Source organism: Haliotis rufescens, unplaced genomic scaffold (genome assembly GCF_023055435.1).
Source record: "Haliotis rufescens isolate VD_foot unplaced genomic scaffold, xgHalRufe1.0.p SCAF_123, whole genome shotgun sequence".
NCBI lineage: Eukaryota > Metazoa > Mollusca > Gastropoda > Lepetellida > Haliotidae > Haliotis > Haliotis rufescens.
Window position 1 is genome coordinate 303,906 of NW_025963806.1, and position 23,873 is coordinate 327,778.

Here is a 23,873-nt window from a genome sequence, read left to right on the forward strand (position 1 = left end):
TACCTCCGAGGTGTTAGCGACATTTCACAAACGCAACTGTTGATTTATTAGCTGATAATCCGAGGATATGGGTCTTAATGCTTCTACCCCACCCCGAATAAACAATCAGGACAAACTTTTCCAACAAAAAAAAGAGTTTGTTTTCCGTACGAGAACATATGCGATCCGGGTGTTCTGGGCCATCGGTCAAAACCAAAATGGCGGACTCGGTACGTTTACTGTAGAAGATTCCTAGTTTTACTGGATCTTGGTGCTGCAGCAATAGAAACTAACATTTTTATTGCACTAGTCCTTTGAATGATATAACATATAGCAAAACCCTTAAAATGGCAAATTTCTACATGTGCTTATGATTCCTTAACTATTGGGCAATTTGTCAAGGACTATAGGACTAGTGCCAATTTCTAATGCTGTGCCGCCGTCCGCTTTAACGAACTAAGCAGTAAGAGAGTCGTAACGAAGATTATCCGTATTTCTGTATGTGAATGGCAGGCACTGACTTAAGCTGATACAGACTTATAAATTCATTGCTAAAGACATGTTCGTGTTATTTGAAACCTCTTATTGACCAGTCATATTCGTTTGTCAAAACTCCTGGTAAAGTGACACGTGATCGTAGGATGGTGTAATGTATGAGTTTTCCTAGGAGTAAATATGCATAGAAAGTAACAGGTTTAACAACTAACCATGGACATTCCGCAATGCTTGCAATATTCAGCAGTCCCTGATAGGCTAATTGGGTAGATATGCACCATACGCGGTGTTACAACAATTCTACACTGAGACACATCAAGTACTGTGTGTGTTTGATTCAACAAGTGAAATGTTTGTCATGCTGGAGTATTGAGGGTAAAGATGAAAAACATGTAATACGTTTTGGAATAACAGGATGAAAAAGTATATATGTGCAAACAAACTCCACAACAAGGGAGGTAAAAAGTAAAGATATAAGTACAATATTCAAGACTTCTGGGTTGTAGACATTTATCTAGATCAATGTGACGAATGGCATCCTCGGTTGTCAAGGGTGTTATATCTACATGTTGGAATAAATACCTTGGACCCATAAAACCTTCCACAGCTTCATTGTGAGCACGATTGCACGACGCTAAAGATAGCCACCCAATCAAGTAACTCACGTGGGCGACGTGAGGTTCATGCTAAGCTGGATAGGGGACAGGGTGACCGTGACGCCACTTTCGAAACGAAGCTATTTATCGCAGCAGAATGTATATATAATGCCCTGGGTGACCGAGGATGTCCTCTCTCCATCTCGCGTATCAGTAAGTTACCACAGAAACGTTCTGTGTCCTGTCTTTGGAATCGAACTGAAAACAAAGCTATAACAACGAATAGGCTGAGGATATTTAACATGAAATAACAAAAATAATACACTGGATAAACGAGGATGAATGCACGTTGGTCTCAGATGCTTTCCATCGGTCAGATTAATCAAAATAGTATTTAGCATTCTGAACAGGTGCCCTCTAAACCAACGACTTCCCAGAATTCACAGCCTCATAATTCCACTCCACCCCCACCGTGTCTTCCATAGTTTGAGATCCAATGAAATCTGCGCATGCGCAGATATATCAGTTTATCTCTTTTCAAATTAAAAGTAACACAACGGAGAGAAAAACAACACCTGGCATGCCATTGCTTCTAAAACTAAAAAACACAAACCCTTCCCGTTTTAAAGAAAATGGATTCAGAAAAAAACTAGACATCACGCCCTACTGCTACATAAACAAATCTAGCTGCCAATAAGCAGCGGTATGTTTTGAACTGGGTGAATGAACCAATAAAAAATACGTTATTGCAGATTGTGGAATGTTACAACACTCTAATCAGCCCGCAGTGTTGACGAGATTCTAACTCGGTCATCTTCCCGAGGCAAGGGAGTTAACTCACTATAAAAGCCCAGTTTTACAGACAGTTAACTCCCTTGCCTCGAGAAAATGTAACTGGGCATTCAAAGGCCACATGCATACTGTCCATATATTTAGATTTATCATACAATGGGTAGGTTTCTCGGCAGGATAAAGACAACGGATAAAAACGATATCCGTTGCGGTCATATGCGGATAGAGATGCAAATATCAAAGGTCAAGTAGGGACTACTTTCAGTGTTTATAAACAAACATGGCGTCGCACTGTCATTCGGCGATCGAGTCATAATTAACTATCGTGAATCTGGATAAACTACAGGGATAATTTCTACAATTATCAAAAGAACTGTCTAATATACTGAAAATCAGTGTCAGGCAACTGTCAACAACGTCGGAACGTGGCCGTGACGTCTCATAGACTAGGGTTAGAGTAGCTTCCCTTTGACAAAGGGCAGTTACTCTAGCGGACAGACCGATGGATTGCCGCGAAAGGCAAGTAAAAGCAATTGTTGTTTTGCGTAAATGTTGCTTCGACACTTTATAAGACACAGATTTCACTTAGAACTATATTGGCTACTGTCACTGTCCGACTGACACATCACTTAACCCTGTGACGTAATAAATATTAATGCGCGCATTCCAGGAAAACTTGCAATGTTTAGGTAATGTTTGTGAGTGAGGGGAAGCGATTTTCAAGCACAGAATTGAAGAATGACATTATATGATAAAGAGGTTATCACGCTTGTGTGTTTAGGGATGGTAAATATCCTGTATCAGGAATAAACACTATGTATTTAGCTCGCCAAGGCTCGCTAAATACAATGTTTATTCCTAATGGAGGATATTTACCATCCCCAAACACACTCGCGTGATAACCTCTATATACTGGTATATTTCTAGACAACGTTTTGGGTATAACAGAATCCAAATGATAGACAGCTATACATACACAGTGATAACATTTTGCACCAGGTCAACTGTAGTACAGGCAGGAATATCACTTAAAACCATTTTATCAGAGTTGGCTTAGAGTCTTTAAACAAGGAATCGATGTTGGCGCCTGTATTAGAGAAAATATATACTGGCATGTATTTTCTATACCGATGGTTGCTGATGTGGTCAGTTCCCGGCATTGCATAGATGAGGCTGCCAAACCCCTCCCGACCACTCCGGGTATCCGGCATACCACTCAGTTTGTTATGAATGAATGACCATGCGTACTCATAAGCTTAGGACTAAATAGTTTATAGATTTGTCATTCTTTGCAAGACAAAAAGACGAATATTAAATTTTAACATTGAAATATTGGCATCCACATATCCGATAAACACCCTCATACATAAAAAATTAAAAATAAACTTATTTGAAAATTATGTTTGTTGTGAATAAAAAAACACACGAAAAAAGAGAATTCCCTTTCAACCTTCTGCAATGGTGAGTTAGATATTTTACGAGCGCTTCCGGATACTAATAACTTCTCATTCAGCTTCGCATGGTGAAGAGCTCAGCTATATTCTAGCATGTCTATCACTGGTAGCGGCGACGTCAGTCGGATGGAACTAATAATCAGCGTGAAGAACTACCTAACCCGTTAGCACTCTCCATCGCGACCGTAATGTGACCTGTATGAAGTCGAACTATCTCTCTGCTTCTCCATGGCGATCAGTGTGATCCATTCTGCGCCCCGTTGGTTTGTTTCGAGCACATTCTGACGTTGTTTGTCAACGCTCCATGTTGCATTAACATGTCGTCCATTCGGCCGTCAAACAGCCCAAACATCCCGCCTGAAACATTATGATGAGAGTGAGTGAGTATGCTTCTAGCTTTATTCCAGCAATATCAGGGCGGGGGACACCACAAATGGGCCTCACACATTGTACCCATGTCGGGAATCGAACCTGGGTCTTCAATGTGACGAGCGAATGCGTTAACCTCTAGGCTACCCCACCGCCCCTTATTATGATGGAGGTTATTATTCAAAGAACTCACCACATCTGAGCCCCCAAACCCCTAACCCTACACACCTGTGTGTACGAAGAGGACCCTGCGTACCTTGAAGCGATAGGTTTTTTTTTAACTCCTGATCCCCCCCTCCCCCCCCCCCCCCCTCCAAACAAACACACCATTCAGGCTGCCTTGCCCCCCGTGTAGGTGGGGTCGACCAGCACCTCCCCTTCCCTACACCCCCAAACTCACCTGTGTGTAGAAAGAGGACCCTGCGTCCCTTGAAGCGGCCGGGGTTGTTTTTCATCTCCTGCACAAGCCCCCAGGCCGCCTTGCCCGTGTAGGTGGGGTCGACCAGCACCCCTGTTGTACTGCTCACCTCCACAATGAAATCTGACAGAGAGACGAACATCCGTGATCAAATATCAGTAAGTTTTCCTGCTGAATGACGACGGCTTGTCACGAATCGAGTATGGACCAGACAAACAGGTGATTGATATATTGAGAAACTCCCAACACCGTCGAGGTGTCCGATGACATGCAATCAGCCAAGTCAACGAGCCTGACCACCCGATCCATGTACTCGCCTCTCACTATCAGGATACGTTGCTGGGGGGAACTATTCCGATATCCCCACGGGTCAATTTCAAAGATAATCCCGAACTGACAAAAGACCCTGGGAGTAGCCCATTAAGGCCCTCGGGGTGTAAAAAGTGTCCTTGACCTTCAACCTTCCCCAATCAGAACTTGGCCTCAGTATATACTTTCTGAATTACCCTGTCCAAATTTTAAGAGGAAATGACCATTATTGACATCAAAGACAACCATGGCATATAGCACGTGTTGATTTAGTCATGGATACCTTTTTTCTAAAAAGTGATCATCACTGCCTCGTTCTCAATAATTATATGACCCGTGAAGATCCGGGGTAGAATAGGTCTTCAGAAACCCATGCTTGCCGTAAAAGGCGACTAACGGGATGAGGCAGTCAGGCTCGCTGACTTGGTTCATGCATGTCATCGCATCCAAATTGCGTGGGACCCGTGAAAATCCGGGATAGAATAGGTCTTCAGAAACTCATGCTTGCCGTAAAAGGCGACTATGCTTGTCGTAAGAGGCGAATAACGCGATCGGGTGGTCAGGCTGACTTGGTTGATGCATGTCATCGTATCCCAATTTCGTCGATTGATTCTCATGATGTCAATCACTGGATTGTCTGATCCAGACTCGATTATTTACAGAGCGCAGTCATATGGCTGGGATATTGCTGAGTGCGGCGTTAAACAACAAACAAACAAACGATAATTAGATCTCTAGTCGCTGCGATAGGAGACATAAGTTTCTCTCCAACCACTTCCGCTCATGCTGCCAACACTATACCCTTGCCCGTGGCTTTCACCAAAGAGGTAAAGACCTGCGTCATTTCGGGCTTTCGATAAAGCTTACATAACTTTACATAACTGATTTGTTTATATTCTTCAAAGCGGCGTTGAACCAAACTCACTCACTCACTCACTCATACCTAATTCCTCCTGTTTGGAGATGGAGTAGCCCTTGCCCTGGTAGGTGTCAATGACGTCAACGATGTCCTCCGACCTGGCGTCCTCGACCCCCAGTTCACGCAGCGTGCCGTTCACGTGGCGATGGGCGTCCGCGGGGGTGCTGTGGACCATTACGCCATGAATCCTACACGCAGAAACCTCCACGTTTTGACATGTGAATTGTATAAAGCGTGTTTTGTATAATAATAATAATAATAATAAAAAAATAAAAAAATAATAATAATAATAAACATAAATCAAAGAACACTCCAATTCATTCAGAACAAATCAATGTAATCGGCTCACATCGGGACAAAGAAATTCATTCAGAGCATACAAATGCAATTATAGTTACCTTGAACTCTCTATATATATTGATTGAGTGTCGGAGCTTTGGCGCTGGTTTAGAAATATCCCGACGGGGTTCATCAAGTATGGGCTATTCACAAAATGCACCGGAGGGGAATCGGCGCGGGTATATTCAGCGTGAAGGCGAACGATTAAACCACTAGACTACCTCACTGATGAATTCTTTAAATATATGAAAAGAGCTTTATAGAAAATAAATGGCGTTTATTCTACAGTTAGGCAGGGGCGTAAATATAGTCTTATGTTACAACCTTTACGGTACGTACCTCAAGGGTTGGTTGGTTGGTTGGTTGGTTGGTTTGTTGTTTAACGCGGCAGTCAGCAATATTCCAGCTATATGACGGCGGTCTGTAAATAATCGAGTCTGGACCAGACAATCCAGTGATTATTATCATGAGCATCGATCCACGCAATTGGGATCGATGACATGCATCAACCAAGTCAGCTAGCCTGACCACCCGATCCCGTTAGTCGCCTCTTACGACAAGCATAGTCGCCTTTTACGGTTGGCATAGCCTATACAGCTAGGTGAATACAGCTAGGTGAATACAGCTAGACCCGGGTTCGATTCCCCTCGTGGGTAAAACAAGTGAATCCTATTTCTGGTGTCCCAGGTGGTGATATTGCTGGGAGATAACTCCTTCCATCCCCTCTCCCTCTGTACCCCCTCACTCACTCAGCAGCAGAGCCCCAGATGAGCTGGGCATGCGTAAACTTCAAAAAATAAATCACCTTTCACTAACTTATTTTGGTTGCTCTTGTAAGAACACACTGCGTAATGACACATTCTACCATGACATTGATGAATGCTTGATTCTGATTGGTTAAAAAAGGCTTCTTTTTTGCCTTTTCACACAAAAAACGTGCAGATGAATACATCGATAGCCTACACATCGATTAATAAAAACATGTCTGCCGATCGATCACTCCTATATGAACTGTAAAACGCATCTATATTTCCTCTTTTACGCGGGGTCTCAAATACAAGCCAGGGCCCCGTTCAACAAAGCGATCTTAGTGCTACGTTGATCGTAAGCCTATGATAAAGTATGGGAGTTAGGACCAGCTTAGCACTGAGATCGCTTTGTGGAACGGGGCTCAGGTCTCAAAGAAACGCGGCGTCAATGGCTAAAGCGCTCGGCGCCAAATTACAATAAGAGGCGTCTACTCTACAGTGGGACTGCATCAAATTTCAAAACACAGTAGGTTTATCTCCTAATGGAGCTTTTCAACCTGCGTATCAGTATCTCTTCCTACATCGTTATTTACTGTTCAAATGCAGGTCCCACACGTACACAGACTCCACTGCAGTGCATGCAAACAACGGCGCTCCTCGCCGATTGTTCATTATACAGGTGTATCGCTGTTGTGAGTTTATGCGACATGTTAAAGGGTAACGTCGGTTCGATAACTGTACATTTTGCCAATGAAGTTTACAAGTATCGAATGTACATTCGATACCTCTAAACTGAAATCACACACGGTTTATTTTCTTATTTGATATCCACGGAAATCTATCAATCTATCAATGTGAGTAAATACTCAACGGCTAAAACGTTATCTTAGCACTCACTCACTCACTCACCTCAAAGGGGACCCCGCCAAGTGGTTGGCAATACACAGTCCCGTGGTCGTCCCGCCGCTGCCGCAGGTCAGGAAGAGGTCGTCAAATCTCTCCAGGGCGCCCTCGACATAACACAGGAATACGGATAATGTTAACCGTTCTTATAACGGGGAGAAGGAGGAGAGGTATTAAGAAAGCTTATACCATTACTTCGGAACATAATTGGTTTTCATTGGTCAACCGATAAGCTGTGCAGAGTTGCGTCCCTTGGGCACGCCAGAAACCTATGATTGTGGGTTCGAATCCCGGTTCGCCCCGATTATGTTTCTAGGTTTGTCAGCACCATACCCGTGCTCGTGGGTTTCACCGAAGTGGTAAATGTCTAAGACCTGCATCACTTCGGGCTTTCCTTCCACATTAAGCTGACACGCCGTGATATAACTGGAATCATTTTAAAAGCGGCGTAAAACCCAACTCAATCACTCGCTCACTCACTCACCAATTGGACTGACAACAAGTCTTTCTTCCTTTTGAGCATTTACAAGTTTTGGACATTTGTGTAGATGAATAAAAAATGGCCAAGGGAATTATCTAACAGTTCCTTGACGGACACGAGACGAATGTTACCTGTATCTGAAAATCAGCTGGGGTCAAAGACACACTATCTTATAATTATTATGTTTTTGCTAATAACATGTACTCGTCTCACCTGTCTGGAGAGCTCGTCAAATATCGCCATGGTACCAAACACGCCCATCAGATTGGACCCGCCCTTTGGGATGAGGTAGGATTTCTCGCCTGTATCATCCCTACAACCAACAGCATCAGGCATTAGGAATCATTGCGACCCCCCTTCCCCTTTATTTCGAAGTGAGAAATTGATGAGAGTATTTCTTAAGTATGTGGAGGATATTTCCAAATTTCCAAATTTGATGCATCGGTGACAAAAATGATGTCCGATGCAATTCCCTTTTTTGATTTGTGTCATATGTTCCCATGTTTTTTAGATGAACATTTGACTTGCCTTTGCATGTGTTTGTGACGGGTGCCACCGGTTTGGGCAGGATATGCTCACCTTTTCGCGAACACCTGTTATCATCACTATTTGATAGTGATTCATACATGCTCATGATATTGTCGGAATCGTTCAATCGACTCTGCTTTGGCCAGAGATTTCTATTGAATATGGAAAGTTATTTTTCGTTTTTATTTAAGAGCGAACTCGGTCGGGGTCGAAGTCCTTGTGTTTTCAGTAAACAACAAGGTGACGGGTGATATCTCCAGACTGGTTCCCTTGCTTGGATGCTATTGCGCTACGGTGCACGCGCATCACACCCAAGGGACCAGGCTCGAAATAGCGCCGCTTGTTTCAATCGAAAAACTATGGTGTAATTTGATTGGATGGCTATTTTTAGCGTCGCTTCAATCGAACCGGGCATTGCTTGTGGCGAAAGAGTCTAGGGTTTTTATCACAACAGAATAGAGAAAGAATACATTCTGATAATCGGGCATGTACTATAGGGTAGTGAGTTCGGGTAAATGCAACTAACATAATCTTTTTAGCCAAGGACTCCATTTTAGGATGGACGTCCCTCTCATCATCCGAGTCTAGCGGCATCATGTAGATGTCAGCTCCAGACAGGCGGTCCAGCAGGATGTTACCACGGCAACCGACATCGTCCGATGTCTGTAAAACCAATCAGATGATTCGTTACAATGCATTTCGGAGTGAGTGTATGTTGTCTAACGCCGCAGTCAGTGACGCTTTATTAGAGCAACATTTTCATAAACGAGACTGGTCCACACAAGCCAGTGACCGGAAACACGAGTCTGACATACAAATTAGTGCGTGAGTGAGTGAGTATGGTTTTACGCCGCTTTTGGCAATATTTCAGTAATATCACGACGGGGACACCAGAAATGGGCTTCACACATTGTACCCGATCGAACCCGGGTCTTCAGCGTGACGAGCGAACGCTTTAACTACTAGGCTACCCGACCGCCCCGACATACAAATTAGAAACACTGACCGAGAAGGGTGGATCTTTCTTAATATTCACAGTTTATTGCCATGGCCAGCAGTCGAGAACGTCCGGTTGGTCAGTGAAGCATGACATTGTGGATGAGACGCGGGATACTGCTTTCTTTCTTTCTTTGTTAACGCCGCACTCAGCAATATTCCAGCTACATGACGGCGGTCTGTACATAATCGAACCTGGACCAGACATTCCAGTGGTTGACACCATGAGCATCGATCCACGCGATCGGGTTACGACGACGTGCATCAACCACGTCACCGAACAGGTACCCGTTCCATTTAGTCAAGTCTTTCGACTAGCGTGGGCTACACAGAATTTATATTCCTATCCGGATACCTACAAGTCGCTTGGTCAATGGCATGGGCAGCCACCCACACCATCGGGATGCGCGATCAACCTGGGCGCACATTGTAAACAACCGCTCCTACGTGTTGTCGGCTTCAGCGACAGGCACGTGGCTGTGGGGGAGTTGTCTGCCCAGAAAATAGCCAATGTGGCGGTAGTAGTACACCAATTTAATCAAAATCAAATCTTAGTGCTCGCTACTGCTACACAAAGATCTGAGGACAATCTATTACAGGTCACGCCAGAACGACCTTTCATTCGACCAATCAGAGCGTTCCTCGCGAGATCACGAAAGCGAAAGTCCAAATGTGTTTTGTAATCATGCAACCAAGTAAAGGTTAACACGGGGCATTCCGAACGATGTTACGGGCTTTTCGACTGATTCCGAATGCTAGATTTGTACATGACATGCTAGACATTTGAAACGGAAGATACTTTCCATAGCCCTGACCTACTGCAATACAACCACGATTGCCTGGTCCAGACTCGATTATTTACAGATCGTTGTCATAAAGCTGGAATATTGGAGTGCGGCGTTAAACAACAAACAAACAAACAAACACACAAACTCAGCCATCTATTAGACATTCCAGAATTTTCTTTTGTTCAGTTTTCAAATGTTGAATAGTCAACATTGTCAAAATATATTTTTCAAAACGTAGATTTGAATGGAAGACGCCATTTGGAAACTAATGCCGTAAAGCACGAGAAAGGTGCTTTCTGATTAGCTAATGTCGACTTCCTGTTTGATTCCTGTCATTTCATTGGTCACTCAACGTAAATGAAAGGATGTTCTGACGTGACCTGTAATGGGATGTCCTCAGATCTTTGTGTGGCGGCAGCTGGCACTAAGACCTGATTTTAATGACCGGTTAAATCTACAGGTAACCGCATTTTACACTGAAAACACAGTATGTTTATCTCCTTAATGAATTTGATCATAAGGATCAAAAACAAATTACTAAACTGACCTTTGCACCGGAAGTTAAAAATAGATGAGGAATAAGTCCAAGCTGTCTGCACGCCAAAGCCAAAGCTCGACAGTGATTGGATGGTGCCCCACCACACGTGATCACGTGCTTGCATCCCTTTGAGATCGCATCTGCAAGGAGGAATTCTAGCTTCCCTACCTGAAATGAAACAATAGACAAAAGTTCTTTCAAAAATAGGTCATTTACCGTTGTTTGGAGGAGTGGTAGAAATGTACACTCTTATACCATGTGATGTCATACCCGAGATGACGTCAGAAACACTGTGATATCATGGATGCCACATGGACATATACTAAAGGGGAAAAGTTACTATTCTTCATATAAAGTTCAATAAAAATACGTTTATTCTGAATTTAAATAATGCATCTTTCAGTACATATTCACGAAGACACCTCGACTTAAGGTCGTGCTGTACAATTTCATGCATAGCGCACAATTTGGATGTTTGCGTGTTTGTTGGGCGCATGATACTCACACACGTGTTTTATAGCTGTGAACAACACACACTGATTGTTTAGCTATTAAGTGCTCATAGGAAATATTTTGTTTAACCAATAAAACATTGGTCAGACGAATGATCATATATTATTTTGTTATGTTCACTAACAGAACATTTACAAAACTTGATATGAAGCACAGTTTTTTTTGTCCGTTAGTATACTAAGACGAGTCTGTAGAAGTATATATCTCCTTGATACAATAAAGCGACAGTGGGTCTGTACAAGTCTTGTATTTCCCCCCGGTACAGTAAAGCTAGTCCGTGCAAATAAGGGTGTAAAATAATATTGTCAGTTCAACTCGTACATTAAATTCCCCACGTTCAGTAAACTCCGCCTATTGTGGTGGCTGAATCCCAAGGTCAAGGACACATGCCGTCTTGCTTCAAGCCTTCGGGTGGAGACTAGAAATGAAGACGTATAACAGAGCCACTATTAACATGCACCTGGAGTATTTACATTTGTATAAATTGTTTGAAAATACGCAGGCAGTATTTTTAACAGCTCACTAAAACGGTTGAATTCGTTTCATAGCAAATTTATTCTTTTGTCTATTTTTCAATGTGTGCACTCTTTTACGTCAACAAAGGGCTAAGATGTTCAACGGTCGGTAATATAGTGAAAGACGAGCCTCGGGAGATATAAACACAAGAGGGCAGGCTGCGTGCTCGGTTTACGGCTGAACGAGTTTTGCCCGCGTGGATACCAGCGTCTGTTCCGGAAGACGATCGTAGCGCTGCGTTTGTCAATGTACAGGATAAAACACGTCTCCTCAGGTTTGGTTGAAAATGTAAAACTTTGAGCTCGAGAAAAGCCCTCGGGCCGAAAACGAGGGCTGGTCTCGAGCTCAAGGTTTTACATTTTCAACTAAAACCGAGCAGGCGTGTTTTATCCAGCTTATGAGCCGCCTACCTGCAAGAAATACCAGAAAATAAGAAAACATTACAGTGTATCGCGGTATTACATGAATTAGCTCAAAGCGTGCGAGAAGAAAAAAACACACGTGCAGCATGGACTAGCTGGAGTCAGGACATGATAAAATGAACACCTTTTCATCATCTGCCCCGATAGCTCAGTGGTAAGAAAATGGGTTACAAAACCCTAACACGATATGTGAGGTTGCAGGTTCGATTCACGTCATGTGACTTTAATCCATGTGTTCACATCAAGAGGCAAGTTTATAGAAACGTTAATTGTAAAACCAAGGTATTACAATTGAAATGCATTCATCAGGTCCCGGGCATTCCACCGGAACACTCTGGGCATTGTTGATATTGCCTGCCTCGGAAGTTTACCAACAGTTTGAACCTTATCAGAGGAGTTTAAGCTGAGCCTGAGGGAGCACCTGTCTCCCTATTCGGCGTCCGGGCTATACAGGGCACAGCCTACCTAGTTTCGATCCTATTGTATCTTGGATATCCATAAAAAGGGTTAACGTTACCTTGACAGCCGAACTATCTGTCTTAACTTTGTTGATGACTTAGTGACATTGTCACTCTACTTAAACTCCTCCTTGATGGGTTCTAAGAAACGGGGGGCGGTGGGGTAGCCTAGTGGTCACAGTGGTCACTCGTGTTCGATTCCCCACAATTGTACAATGTGTGAAGCCCGTCCTCATTGCGCTCTAACGCCTGATACTATGCCCCAGGCGATTAACCCATCTTCATCACCCCAGCTGCTTAAACAAGATGCTAGGAGTACAATCAACTACCTTCTGATGAACTGTCAACAGCTTACCCTCACCTAGTCTGGAAGTAAATTTAAGGTACCGGCGTTTACTACAATATCTGCATATTCCCGTGCAACCTTTCGAGTTGAGTTGATTGGTTCAACTGTGTCATATGGCCCTGTGACGCAGGGGTAGCATTATGCAGATGGCTGTTACAATGAATGCTCGTTCCACCCGTGACGAACAGGTCTGGTTGTTGATGAAATATAGTGATAGCTAAATAGACAGATTTTTTATTCATGCACCGATTGTCTTTAAATGTAATATCCAGTTATGTATAACTGTTTAATAATCTCATACCAACTTTGACTGGAGTAGGTCCGATAGTTTTTCAGATATTGTAGTAAACGTCGGTACCTTAAATTAACTTCCAGACTTATACACCTACACTCCCGGTCAGTGATTGTATATGCCATAAGCATATTCTTGACATGGATATTGTTCTGGACACACTGTTTGAATAACTCTTATTAGATCCCGATTATAGCTCGACAACTAGGCCTCTAATGGTACAACTTCAACCTGTAAATACAATTCTAAAGTCGCATTTACAAAAAAATAATATGAAAGAAATGTTTTTGAAACAACAGTTCATATTTTCGTGATTTTCTTTTTTAATTAATCTAGATATTACTTATAATTGAAATGATACAAAAATATTTCCTTCTTTCACCTGCGAAAGGTTAGCCTATAGTTTCCTTGTATTAAATATAGCCTACTCCACACTTTTTGAGCTTTCAAATTTAAGCATTAAAATTATCCACTTATATCACGCTTCAAGATTTTATTAAACTTGGTTTTAACCATTAACAACGCATCACAACACAACGAATCGATGCTTGTATGACATGGCCCCCATATATCGAGTGATCGAAAATAGGTTTGTTGAATTGATGTGCTGCCAATGAAAACCAACGTGATTAAATCTACGTGTACGTTACTATAATCTTGTTAATTATTAAGAATTAATAACGATGTCCGATAATGAGCGATGTCAATTTGAGAGGATTGTTTGAGCTGTTTAGGAATCTTTTATATTTTGTCCTTTGAAACTGTCCGATGTCAATCACCCCGAAGTTGTTTTTATCATAGTGACTGATGAAAAAGCACTGACGTAACCGGTGTTTATTCAAGATATATAATCCGAACTGTCCTTCGTATTGTTACAGAATCTTTGAAACAGTCTGCCTATGAACTAATCACGACCACTTTAATCAATTTCGAAAACACTGACAATTTCAACGGGATTTTTTATCGGTAAATTAAACTCGCGGACAATACTCAATGAATGTTTACTTTGACATACATGTCATGTGTATATCACCGTTAGGATATGTACTATCCAATGACATGAATTATTGGTGATCTAGATTTCAAACAAGGGCGCTTGCTAGACTTTACTTTCCACATTCCAGGGCTTCAGTCCAGTTAATGTAAAAATACACAGCAAACATAGAATACCGGCTCTTAAAACGTTGGCTAGGCGGTGCATATGATATCTTTTGGATTTTCTGAATTTAGATACCGTTGGGGAGACAATCAACTCTAGTTGAATGCTATACAATGTGGTTACACTGTGTGAAGAAATAAGAACGTTGTAACACTTGTTATACAATGAATACGTTTTTGAAACCGCGACATCATCACAGCGCGGCACTGAGCAGTTTACAAAGCCAGATGACGGCCAGGCGCCATGAGGGCTAAGCGGTTCTGGAGAGTGCGCAGACTTCTGCCAAGAGCATCCCAGACGTGTTCCATGGGATTGAGGTCGGGAGACCTTGACGGCCAGTCCATGACGTTGACTCCCGCATTCTGAAGGAAATTCCTTGTCAAAATTGCTGTTGGGTCTGGCATTGTCGTGTTGGAAGATCAAACCGGGTTCATGACTGTGCTGCCATAAAAGGCAGAAGTTCTGGTGCCAGTACCTGGTCGCGGTAAGCAGCAGCGTTGAGGTTAACACGGATGACAAGAAGCCTGGAACGTGCATTGCCACAGAAAGCACCCCACACCATGACACTTAAATTCCGCCTCGAAATCTGTCAATTTCCTGTACACAACACTGGGCGTAACGTTCATGACGGCGCCTCCACACCCTCGCCCTACCATCAGCAAATCGAAGATTAAATCAGGATTCATCACTGAAGACGACTTGATTCCAATTCGAAGTCCATCGTAAGTGTCGCTGTGCCCACAATTGACGTTGATGTCTGTGTAATTGAGTCAGAATCGACCCGCAGTATGGCCGTCGTGCTTGAAGGTGAGCGGTTCTCAGACGGTTTCGAACAGTTTGTGCACTCAGTCTACCCCTAAACAGTTCATTTCTGGTTGATGTAGCCGTCAAAAATCGGTTACGGAGGTGACGTAAGACAATCTGACGATCCTCTGCATGTGACGTCACACGTGGTCGACCTGGCCGAGGGCGATCAGCGGTGGTACCCGTTTGCTGTAGACGCGTCTGTATATCATAAAAAGTCCGTCGACTACAACCCATCGTCCTTGCGACTTTAGCTACGGACGTTCCCGTCTGCAACATGCCGATGGCACGTTCACGTTGCACATTTGAAAGGCGTGGCATGACAAATGGCTGTAAAGACTTTTGTTTTCTTGTGTTTTTCTTTTTTTGTTAATGACAGCTAACAAGTATGGCTGAAAACACGTGCGGTATTATGGCCACGTGACCAGTTGCACGTGGAAAACCACTTTTGCCACTATAGTGCTGTGCACATGATTTTGATCGATTCACCTGCACAAAACGGGTGTTATCTGAAGACAATACGTAGCCATTACTGTTTAAATACACAATAAGGGCCCACAATGATAACTGGTCAAAATGTTAAAATTTTAGGATTGTGAAGTTTTTAATTTGGTTCAGTATATATCGACTTTATTAGGTACAATAAATTTACTAAATATCTACCTGTGCGTTTCTTTTTTTGAAGAGTGTATTGACTGAAAAGTCCCCTCGGGCTCAAAGCTATGTCACCACACATAAGGGGTTTATAAGCTTTGGTTTAGAAGAAGTATTTGCACTGCAACAGAGATGACAGTTAACAGTAAACAAAAACGTGTCGAGTTGTGCACCAGGGCATGGCGACCTCCTCAGCATTTTGCAAGTACAATTAAAAAAAAATTTCATGCAGGTGGCCTCGTACAACAGATTTGTTTGGTTGTGATGTTTTATTGCATGTCCTACCACAAAACACATCCTGTTCTCATACATGCATAGATCATATCTCACAAACCAGGGTCCACTTGCACAAAGCGATCTTAGCGCTAAGATGATCGTAACTCCCACACTTCAACATAGACTTACGATAGTCTTAGCGCTAAGATGATCGTAACTCCCATACTTCAACATAGACTTACGATAGTCTTAGCGCTAATATCGCTTTGTGCAAGTGGGCCCTGGTCGTGCAGCATTAGATTGTATCTATGTTAATATGCTACTCAAAAGAAGTTAAAGACCACCCGATTCATTCATATTACTATAGCCATGAAATATTTAGCAAGGAAAAAGTCATAAGAAAGAACCAGTGGTCCTTAAGTTCATTTGAGTGGTATGTCGCTACAATAAATTTCGTGCGTCTTTTCAAAATTGATGTGAACTTTATGTTAACGAAGACATTAATTTCAACAGCTGAGTTAATGAGTGAGGTATGGGTAATATTTAGGAGATAATCTGTTTTCATATTTGCGAATGTTTGTGAATATTCTATGTCAGAAGCCTGCATTAATAAAGCAAATATAATATGAAGCCATATCTTGCATGTTTTACATTCGGAGTATCAACTTCTTACTTATGGCCGCAGACTGCGATTGCCGACGTTGAGAACAAACAGGCCCCGGAGCTAGTTCCAAATTTTAAAATAAGTTTGTGATAGATTATTGTTTGTGATGTTCTTACTTATTTGTATTTGTCTTTACCAATAAGCTTAGATCTTGTGCTGATGAAACCCAAATTTACTTCGGGATAATAAATTATTATTATATTTCATAATTGTCAAAAGAGCAAAATGACAATCTGACATTCGTTCGGAAAGGGGGATAATCTAGGAATTGTTAAGTTGTGTTGTCCATCGTCTGAAACACCACCAGTTAAGGTGAACAGATAACAATTTAAATTAAGTCGAGCTGAAAGACAGACACTCACCGGGTTTCAATGAGCCATCAATGTTGCATGTTGTGACCTGTACACGATCAAATACACAAGAAATTCTGGAAGTAGCAAGACAAATTCGGAAGTTCGGAATCGAAATTTTGGCTTAATGAGAACAATATTTGTCTTACAACTCCATCATTGTGGTGACATTAGTGAAATCCATTCAAGCAGTTAAACGTTTTCTGTTTAAATAGGTTGCTAAGCAACGCTGCGTTGTCCCTGTCTGATGATTGACTGATACGAGTAATGAAACAGGGCTACTTGTTACACCGACACAACGACGCTGCCACAGCTTCTGTCGCACCAGGCGTGCAGAAAGACCTCTAGGCCGCTGCGATTTGATAATGTGTTTGTCTGGATCACCGCCTCGATCTAAACGAAGGGGTGTTGTTTTACGCCGTCGACAGGACTATTCCAGCTTCACCACTGCTGCATTTACGATAACAGGATCCGATACAGGCAAACCAGTGATTGATAACATAAGCAACACTCCATCTCCAAAAGTGTGAGCGAAGAGTGAGTTGGGTTTAACGCAGCTTTGAAAAGTATTCCAGTTATATCGCGGCGTGTCAGCTGAATGTGGGAGGAAAGCCCGAAGTGATGCAGGTCTCAGACGTTTACCACTCCGGTGAAACCAACGAGTATGGTATGGTCCTGACAAACCTAGAAACATAATCTGGGCGAACCGGGATTCGAACCCACGATCATAGATCTGCACAGCGAATGGTGGCGCTTTAGACGGCTGGGCCTCCCGGGCTATGAGGATATAACTGAAACACCGTCCACCGTTGTGATGAACACAGCTAACTTCAAGCAAATGAACAAAGAGTGAGTGAGTGAGTTGGGTTTAACGCCGCTTTTAACAGTATTCCAGTTATATCACGGCGTGCCAGCTTAATGTGGGAGGAAAGCCCGAAGTGATGCAGGTCTCAGACGTTTACCACTTCGGTGAAACCCACAAGCACGAGTATGGTGCTGACAAACCTAGAAACATAATCGGGGCGAACCGGGATTCGAACCCACAATCATAGGTTTCTGGCGTGCCCAAGGGACGCAACTCTGCACAGCGAATCGCGGCGCCTTAGACGACTGGGCCACCCGTGCCCCCAAATGAACCAAGAAAGGGATGACATTTAAATAATTGTAATGAAGGTATTATTGTTTAATAACGGACAGTTCGCTATCTTGTGGCAAGTCGTAGTTCAGGCGTCTAAGTACTAAATTTTCTATCTCCCCTGCACGTCTTGTTGACTGCTCAACCCTCAACGCTGCTTGAAAATTCAAAGGATTTGAACATTCAGCTGTAAAATGCATCCCTACAGAACTTAGAACATTTCATAATTTGTTTATCTCCGTTGAGTAACATTTCTAGAAACATATTTCAGCTATTTGTCAAATATCAACACCAGATCTAGGTTAAACATCTACACACACTTGAATATATCAAATAGAGTAATTAAGTGTGGCCTTACTTCCAACACAACAACGGCCGTATGATTAATAACATAATTATCTCTCCCAGTCATTATGCTCGCCCGTCATCTGCCCCAGCCGGCAATGATGTTTCGGACGCCGAGACTGCTGATACTGCAGACGCCGAGAGTTCAGCGGAGGGGAATGCCTCAGAGAATATTAAGGAGACATTATTCTACGACATGGAATCCATTCTAAACACAAATCGATAACGCTTGAGAGGCGCAATATGCCGCATGGTAGGACGAGCCAAGGGCACCTTCTCTGCTGGCAAGGTCACTTTGCACTTGCTGAAACGCTAGTTGGAAAGCCGACGTGTTCACGTATGCCATTATATGAACTTGTTGAAACGCTAGCTGGAAAGGTGACGAGTTCTTGTATGCCATTATATGAACTTGCTGAAACGCTAGTCTGTAAGCCGACGTGTTCTTGTATGCCATTATATGAACTTGCTGAAACGCTAGCTGGAAAGGTGACGAGTTCTTGTATGCCATTATATGAACTTGCCGAAACGCTAGTTTGTAAGTCGACGTGGGTGTTAATGTATGCCCTTATTTGGTTCGAGGAATTAAAACATGTAATATCACAGGAAAATAATTTTCGAAAAAAATGAAATTACTGAAGGAAACAGTTACAATAATTGTATTAGATATTTTGAAAAAAAAATTGACGCAAAACTTTAGCACTGATAGCAAAGCAGTCAACTTTAGGGACCGAATATTTAATATTGGGGGGATGTTTGTTTGAGACAGATTATATTTCAATCACTGTTTCAAACAAACAATTATTTCTGTCTGATAGGGGGAAACAGAAAATGTTTTGTGACAACACATATTTGTTCAGTATATCCAGAATGGCCAGTGAATAATTGTTTTTGTAAATTTTCACGAACCAAATCAGTTATCCCATCACCCGTTTTTCCTTTAACGACGTCACCGTCTCCATCTTCTGTTATTACTAATCTAGCAAATAATTTCACTCGCTCGTGTGAGTAATTTGATTGGATGGATATTTTTAACATTTTTTAATTTAACTCTGGCTCAAAACTGAGCTATGGTGGCGATCGGGTGCAGGGCAAATATCATAATAGAAAGGAGATATAATACCCTGCATAACAGAAGATGGTCTCCAATGTCTACATTTTACGCAAGGCACTATTTATGAATATCGGATCGGGGAGAGTAGATTTAAATCATCTATCTAGATGTTTGTCGTAACGCTTGAAGAATGGCGATGCATCGGGTTACAGGGTTCTAGTGAATCAACTGTGTACCCGTCGCAAACATGCCACGGTGTTAATTGGGCGCCATCTGTGACGATCTGCGACAATGGATCTTTGAAGGATCTTAGACGGATCTTTGACGGTTTGGGAATGCTGACCTAGTATGTGCTTTTCTAATGTGAAACCAATGACGACAGTGAAACAAGAGATAAATCATCAGAACATTTTGTTTCGATCCCGAGATGTAGAAGGTGAAGGTCAACCTGCGCACATCGTCGACTGTACCGGACACTGTACATGATTGTGATGGAGACCCATCTTGCGCGACTACTGGCTGGGGTAGCCTTGTGGTTTAAGCGTTGGATGATGACGCCAAAGACGCGGGTTCAATTCCCAACATGGGTACAATGTGTGATGCGGTGATATTGCTGGAATATTGCTATAAGCGGCGTAAAACCATACTCACTTACAACTGATAATAGGAATCTAGAACTAACGCTTGGAAATAATGACGCCCCTACCTCAACCGTCATTTTCGTGTCAGTGGTCGAAATAAAGTTATCCCATTCAAAGGTCAAATAAAAGTTTTAAAAGGTTTAAGGGTTACTTTCCATAGGTATTAGGCATTAGACTCGACGGGAAGTTAAAAGTTTGTCTCAAAAATATATTTCCCATTGCCCCCCCATTAGCCTCCTAGGTAGTACAGGTGTGCTCAATGGGGACTGAATCATTGAAACTCCCCGAGCCCAGGTCAAGGGGCGTACCCAAGGGGGATGAATCCATTGAATGTCCCAAACTCCATCTCGGTATGCTGCTGTGACAAGCAATGAGTCTGGGAAATCCTCCCGAACCTGAATACCCTCATTGACACATTTCACGTGAAAGGAAATACTGATGGCGTTAAACCCGCTGTTTACTTATTGTATGGTTATGAACGCGAGAACACAACCGAGCTGTTTTCGCACAATTCAACATACATATTTCGTTGGTTTGTGAAGCTAAGAGATAATTTGTATATGCATGTATAACGATGCATATATTCATTATTGCATATGTGTATTTAGAGTGACTGTGTTGGGTTTAACGCAGCTTTAAACGATATTCCAGCGAATCAGGTTGATGTTGGAGGAAAGCTGGAAGTAATGCTCTTTGGTGAACCCCACGAGCACGTGTATGGTGATGACTGTTGCGAACTCACGATCAAGGGACGCAACTCTGCGCAGGATTTAAGTAAACACCAGTATTCGTGTTGTGCACGAGATTACATTGACCTTTAGAAACCAGCGCAGAATACCATAAGTGGTTGTCATGTTGGTATTTAACAGGGCGACATTCAGTTACCCAACTGACACAGTTTTCACTCCGTTTGTCGTCAGTTTTGTTCGAGACCATGCTATACCATCTTGGCCCTTCACACCGAAGACTCAGGTTCGACTCCCGACATTGCTGTTAACTCATTCCCCGTGTCCTTAGCGTGACTAGCAACATATGGAATCGCTGAGAACTCGCTGACAGGAAAAGTGACGTCACGCTTGGTACAGATAGGGTCGACTGAAGCTTGTTCCAATATGGATTCCTGCCAGTAGTGGCCGAGGTTCTATATAGCGCTAAGTCGAACCGAATGCCTTTCTTAGTATAACGGAAAGATCCGAGTAATGACGAATGGCAGGTTGCCGAATCGGACTTACCAAGAAGCGCGATTGGCGCCCCCGCGATGGATCTTAATCGGTTACATATTAAAACAGTGCATAATCACATTATATAAGACATAATCTAAACAGGTGCAATCGATACTTATTTTATCACGATCCCGTGAGACTTTTCCCTCTCGATATGCGATACATTGCGTGTACATGCGGCTGCGCATCAGAACTGTCAGAACCATCTAAAATCCATAAAAGGCGTTAGATACTAAGATTCTAAGGGGCAGGGTTTCCGATCTATTTTCTGATTGACTTATTGTATTCCAAAATGCCCTGTACTCCAGAATGTCTTGGTAATATATATAATAATGTTCTGTGAAAACTTGTTTGATAGGCATTACTTAGAAGTTGGCGGATGACAAGATAGACACAATTTTATGGATAACAACTTCTTTAATACTGTAAAAAGCGACGTTTCGGTATAGATCCTTATACCGTTGTCAAGCAAGACAGTCTTCGAGAATCACGAGAATGTCCGAATGTGCATAGTTGTAACGCGCCATTTCAACACCCTAAAGCATACTCAGAGCGCTCCATTATTACCCCGGGCGATGGATCAGTGCCACTTTCATTCTCAGCTCCCTGAGGGGTATACAACCCAGGCTGCATGTGAGGCGCTGGAAGATGAACAGTCGTCTTCTTAGGGACGTCAGGGACCACGTGTGATATACCACTGTTTACCATTGTGAAACAGTCTGCATTTAGTAGCGGAAGCGTGTAACGCCTCACATCCTGTCTTACCTTGTTGCCAGACAATGAACTTCCCGTCATGTCATGTCGCTTGATGTGAAGACTGAAGCCATCGGGTATCCCTGGGAGATTCCATTCGTGGATAGGGGTGTTCTCCATCGCAAGCTGAAATCAGTAGAACATATATTTGAAAGGACGGAGTAGAATATGGGCTCTTACAGATTGTACTACACTAAATCAGAATCAGTCGTTCGACCATAACTGTTCAGAGCAGATGGCCTCCCTTGGCAGCAGTGATTGGATGATTTTGTGTTAAAAGTTTCATGTTTTTTAAATGTACTTCCTTCCAGTAATTAAAACTGACCCTGTTGTGCATTTCCCTAAGCACCCACGTTGTACACATTTCCAGTGCACACATGTTAGCCTACGGTTGTTGAGTCTGTATCTGTAGCCATCTAGTAGGACTTGCTGACCTTGCTATCATATGACCTTTTTGTGACATATGATACTAGACCTTCTTCGGGTCTGCCATGTCTGGATCTCTAACATGCCAGTTGCTGTTGTTGTTGTTGCATTCAGTGTTTAAGAGGTCGCCTTCTGCCTAGGCAATTTCGGCTGACCTGTCCCTCTTTGGGACTCATGAGTGTGAGTAGGGTACACTATCTATTGTGAGTTTGGTGTTCACATAATTTCTGTTTTTGTATTGATATGATTTCTATTTTCTTATATTGATATGATTTCATTTTTATCCTTGGCTGCTCTGTTTATATACGTTCGAGTAACTGTCCATCTCTCAGAAATAGAGTTAGTTTGGCCTTCGCTATTGCATCTCTTGGCTTTAGGAGATCTATGACCGATAGCGGATCTAACTGCAATTCTTGTTTTAACCTAGCCCGGGCTGGGGCATTGTCTTGACATTCTAGTAACACGTGATCAATGGTTTCAGGCTGATTGCAAGATGAACAAACCTTGTCATAGTGCTTTTTTGTGACCGAGTCTGAGGCGTGAGGTAGCAATTTCAATTTTCCTTTCATTTGAGTATGAGTTTGGCTTTTGTTGGACCTAGGGTTGAATTTTGTATAGCCATCTGCCGATCTTACTTGCGTCCCATTGGGCTTGCCATCTTTCTGCTATGGAGGTTTTGATCTTGCTTTTTATCTCTAGTTTACTAAAGGGAATAGGCTGTATATCCGCTTTGTCTAGAGCTAGCTTCGCCAATGAGTCTGCTTTTTCATTTGCATGAATATCTATGTGAGAGATGATCCAACACAGCTCCACCTGTTGCCCTTGGTCCGATAGTTTTGTATATTCGTATAGAATATTGTTGACTGTGTTTGCCAGTCTTCGATAACTATATTTTATACTGGAAAATTTCCTTCTCAAAGTTTATCATCAGTTACTTTAAAACATTTTTCTTCTACTCTCATTTTACAGAAAATCCATATTTCCTGCTCCGGTTATCAAAGTACGATACCATCTAGGAAAATAAATTTATACAAAGGTCAAATATTTTCACAATCCCAGTAACATTTCTAAGGCATTTATTAGTCTGTGTTTACAGTGTAGGCAATAGTGAACACTAAGTGGAGTAGACCACTTGAGTGCAGGGGTGCGTGAAACAGTGTGTACACTAAAACAACAACTTTTGTAGGCATTAGTCACTGTAGGCATTAGTCACTGTAGGCATTAGTCACTGTAGGCATTAGTCACTGTAGGC

General features: G+C 42.5%; 1 protein-coding gene across 1 annotated transcript in view; it reads right to left on the reverse strand.

Moving 5' to 3' along the window:
* Window positions 1-2,697: 2,697 nt before the first annotated feature.
* The window catches only part of LOC124117431 (bifunctional D-cysteine desulfhydrase/1-aminocyclopropane-1-carboxylate deaminase, mitochondrial-like), a 48,402-nt gene continuing 27,226 nt past the window's right edge, over window positions 2,698-23,873 (reverse strand). Inside the window, exons 2-9 of the mRNA XM_046479331.2 lie at window positions 22,208-22,321; window positions 10,663-10,821; window positions 8,858-8,994; window positions 8,017-8,116; window positions 7,329-7,429; window positions 5,356-5,519; window positions 4,086-4,226; window positions 2,698-3,673 (exon numbers count right to left, since the gene is read on the reverse strand). Coding sequence (XP_046335287.1) covers window positions 3,552-3,673; window positions 4,086-4,226; window positions 5,356-5,519; window positions 7,329-7,429; window positions 8,017-8,116; window positions 8,858-8,994; window positions 10,663-10,821; window positions 22,208-22,321 — 1,038 coding nt within the window. The 3' untranslated portion in view covers window positions 2,698-3,551. The remainder of the gene's footprint in view (window positions 3,674-4,085; window positions 4,227-5,355; window positions 5,520-7,328; window positions 7,430-8,016; window positions 8,117-8,857; window positions 8,995-10,662; window positions 10,822-22,207; window positions 22,322-23,873) is intronic.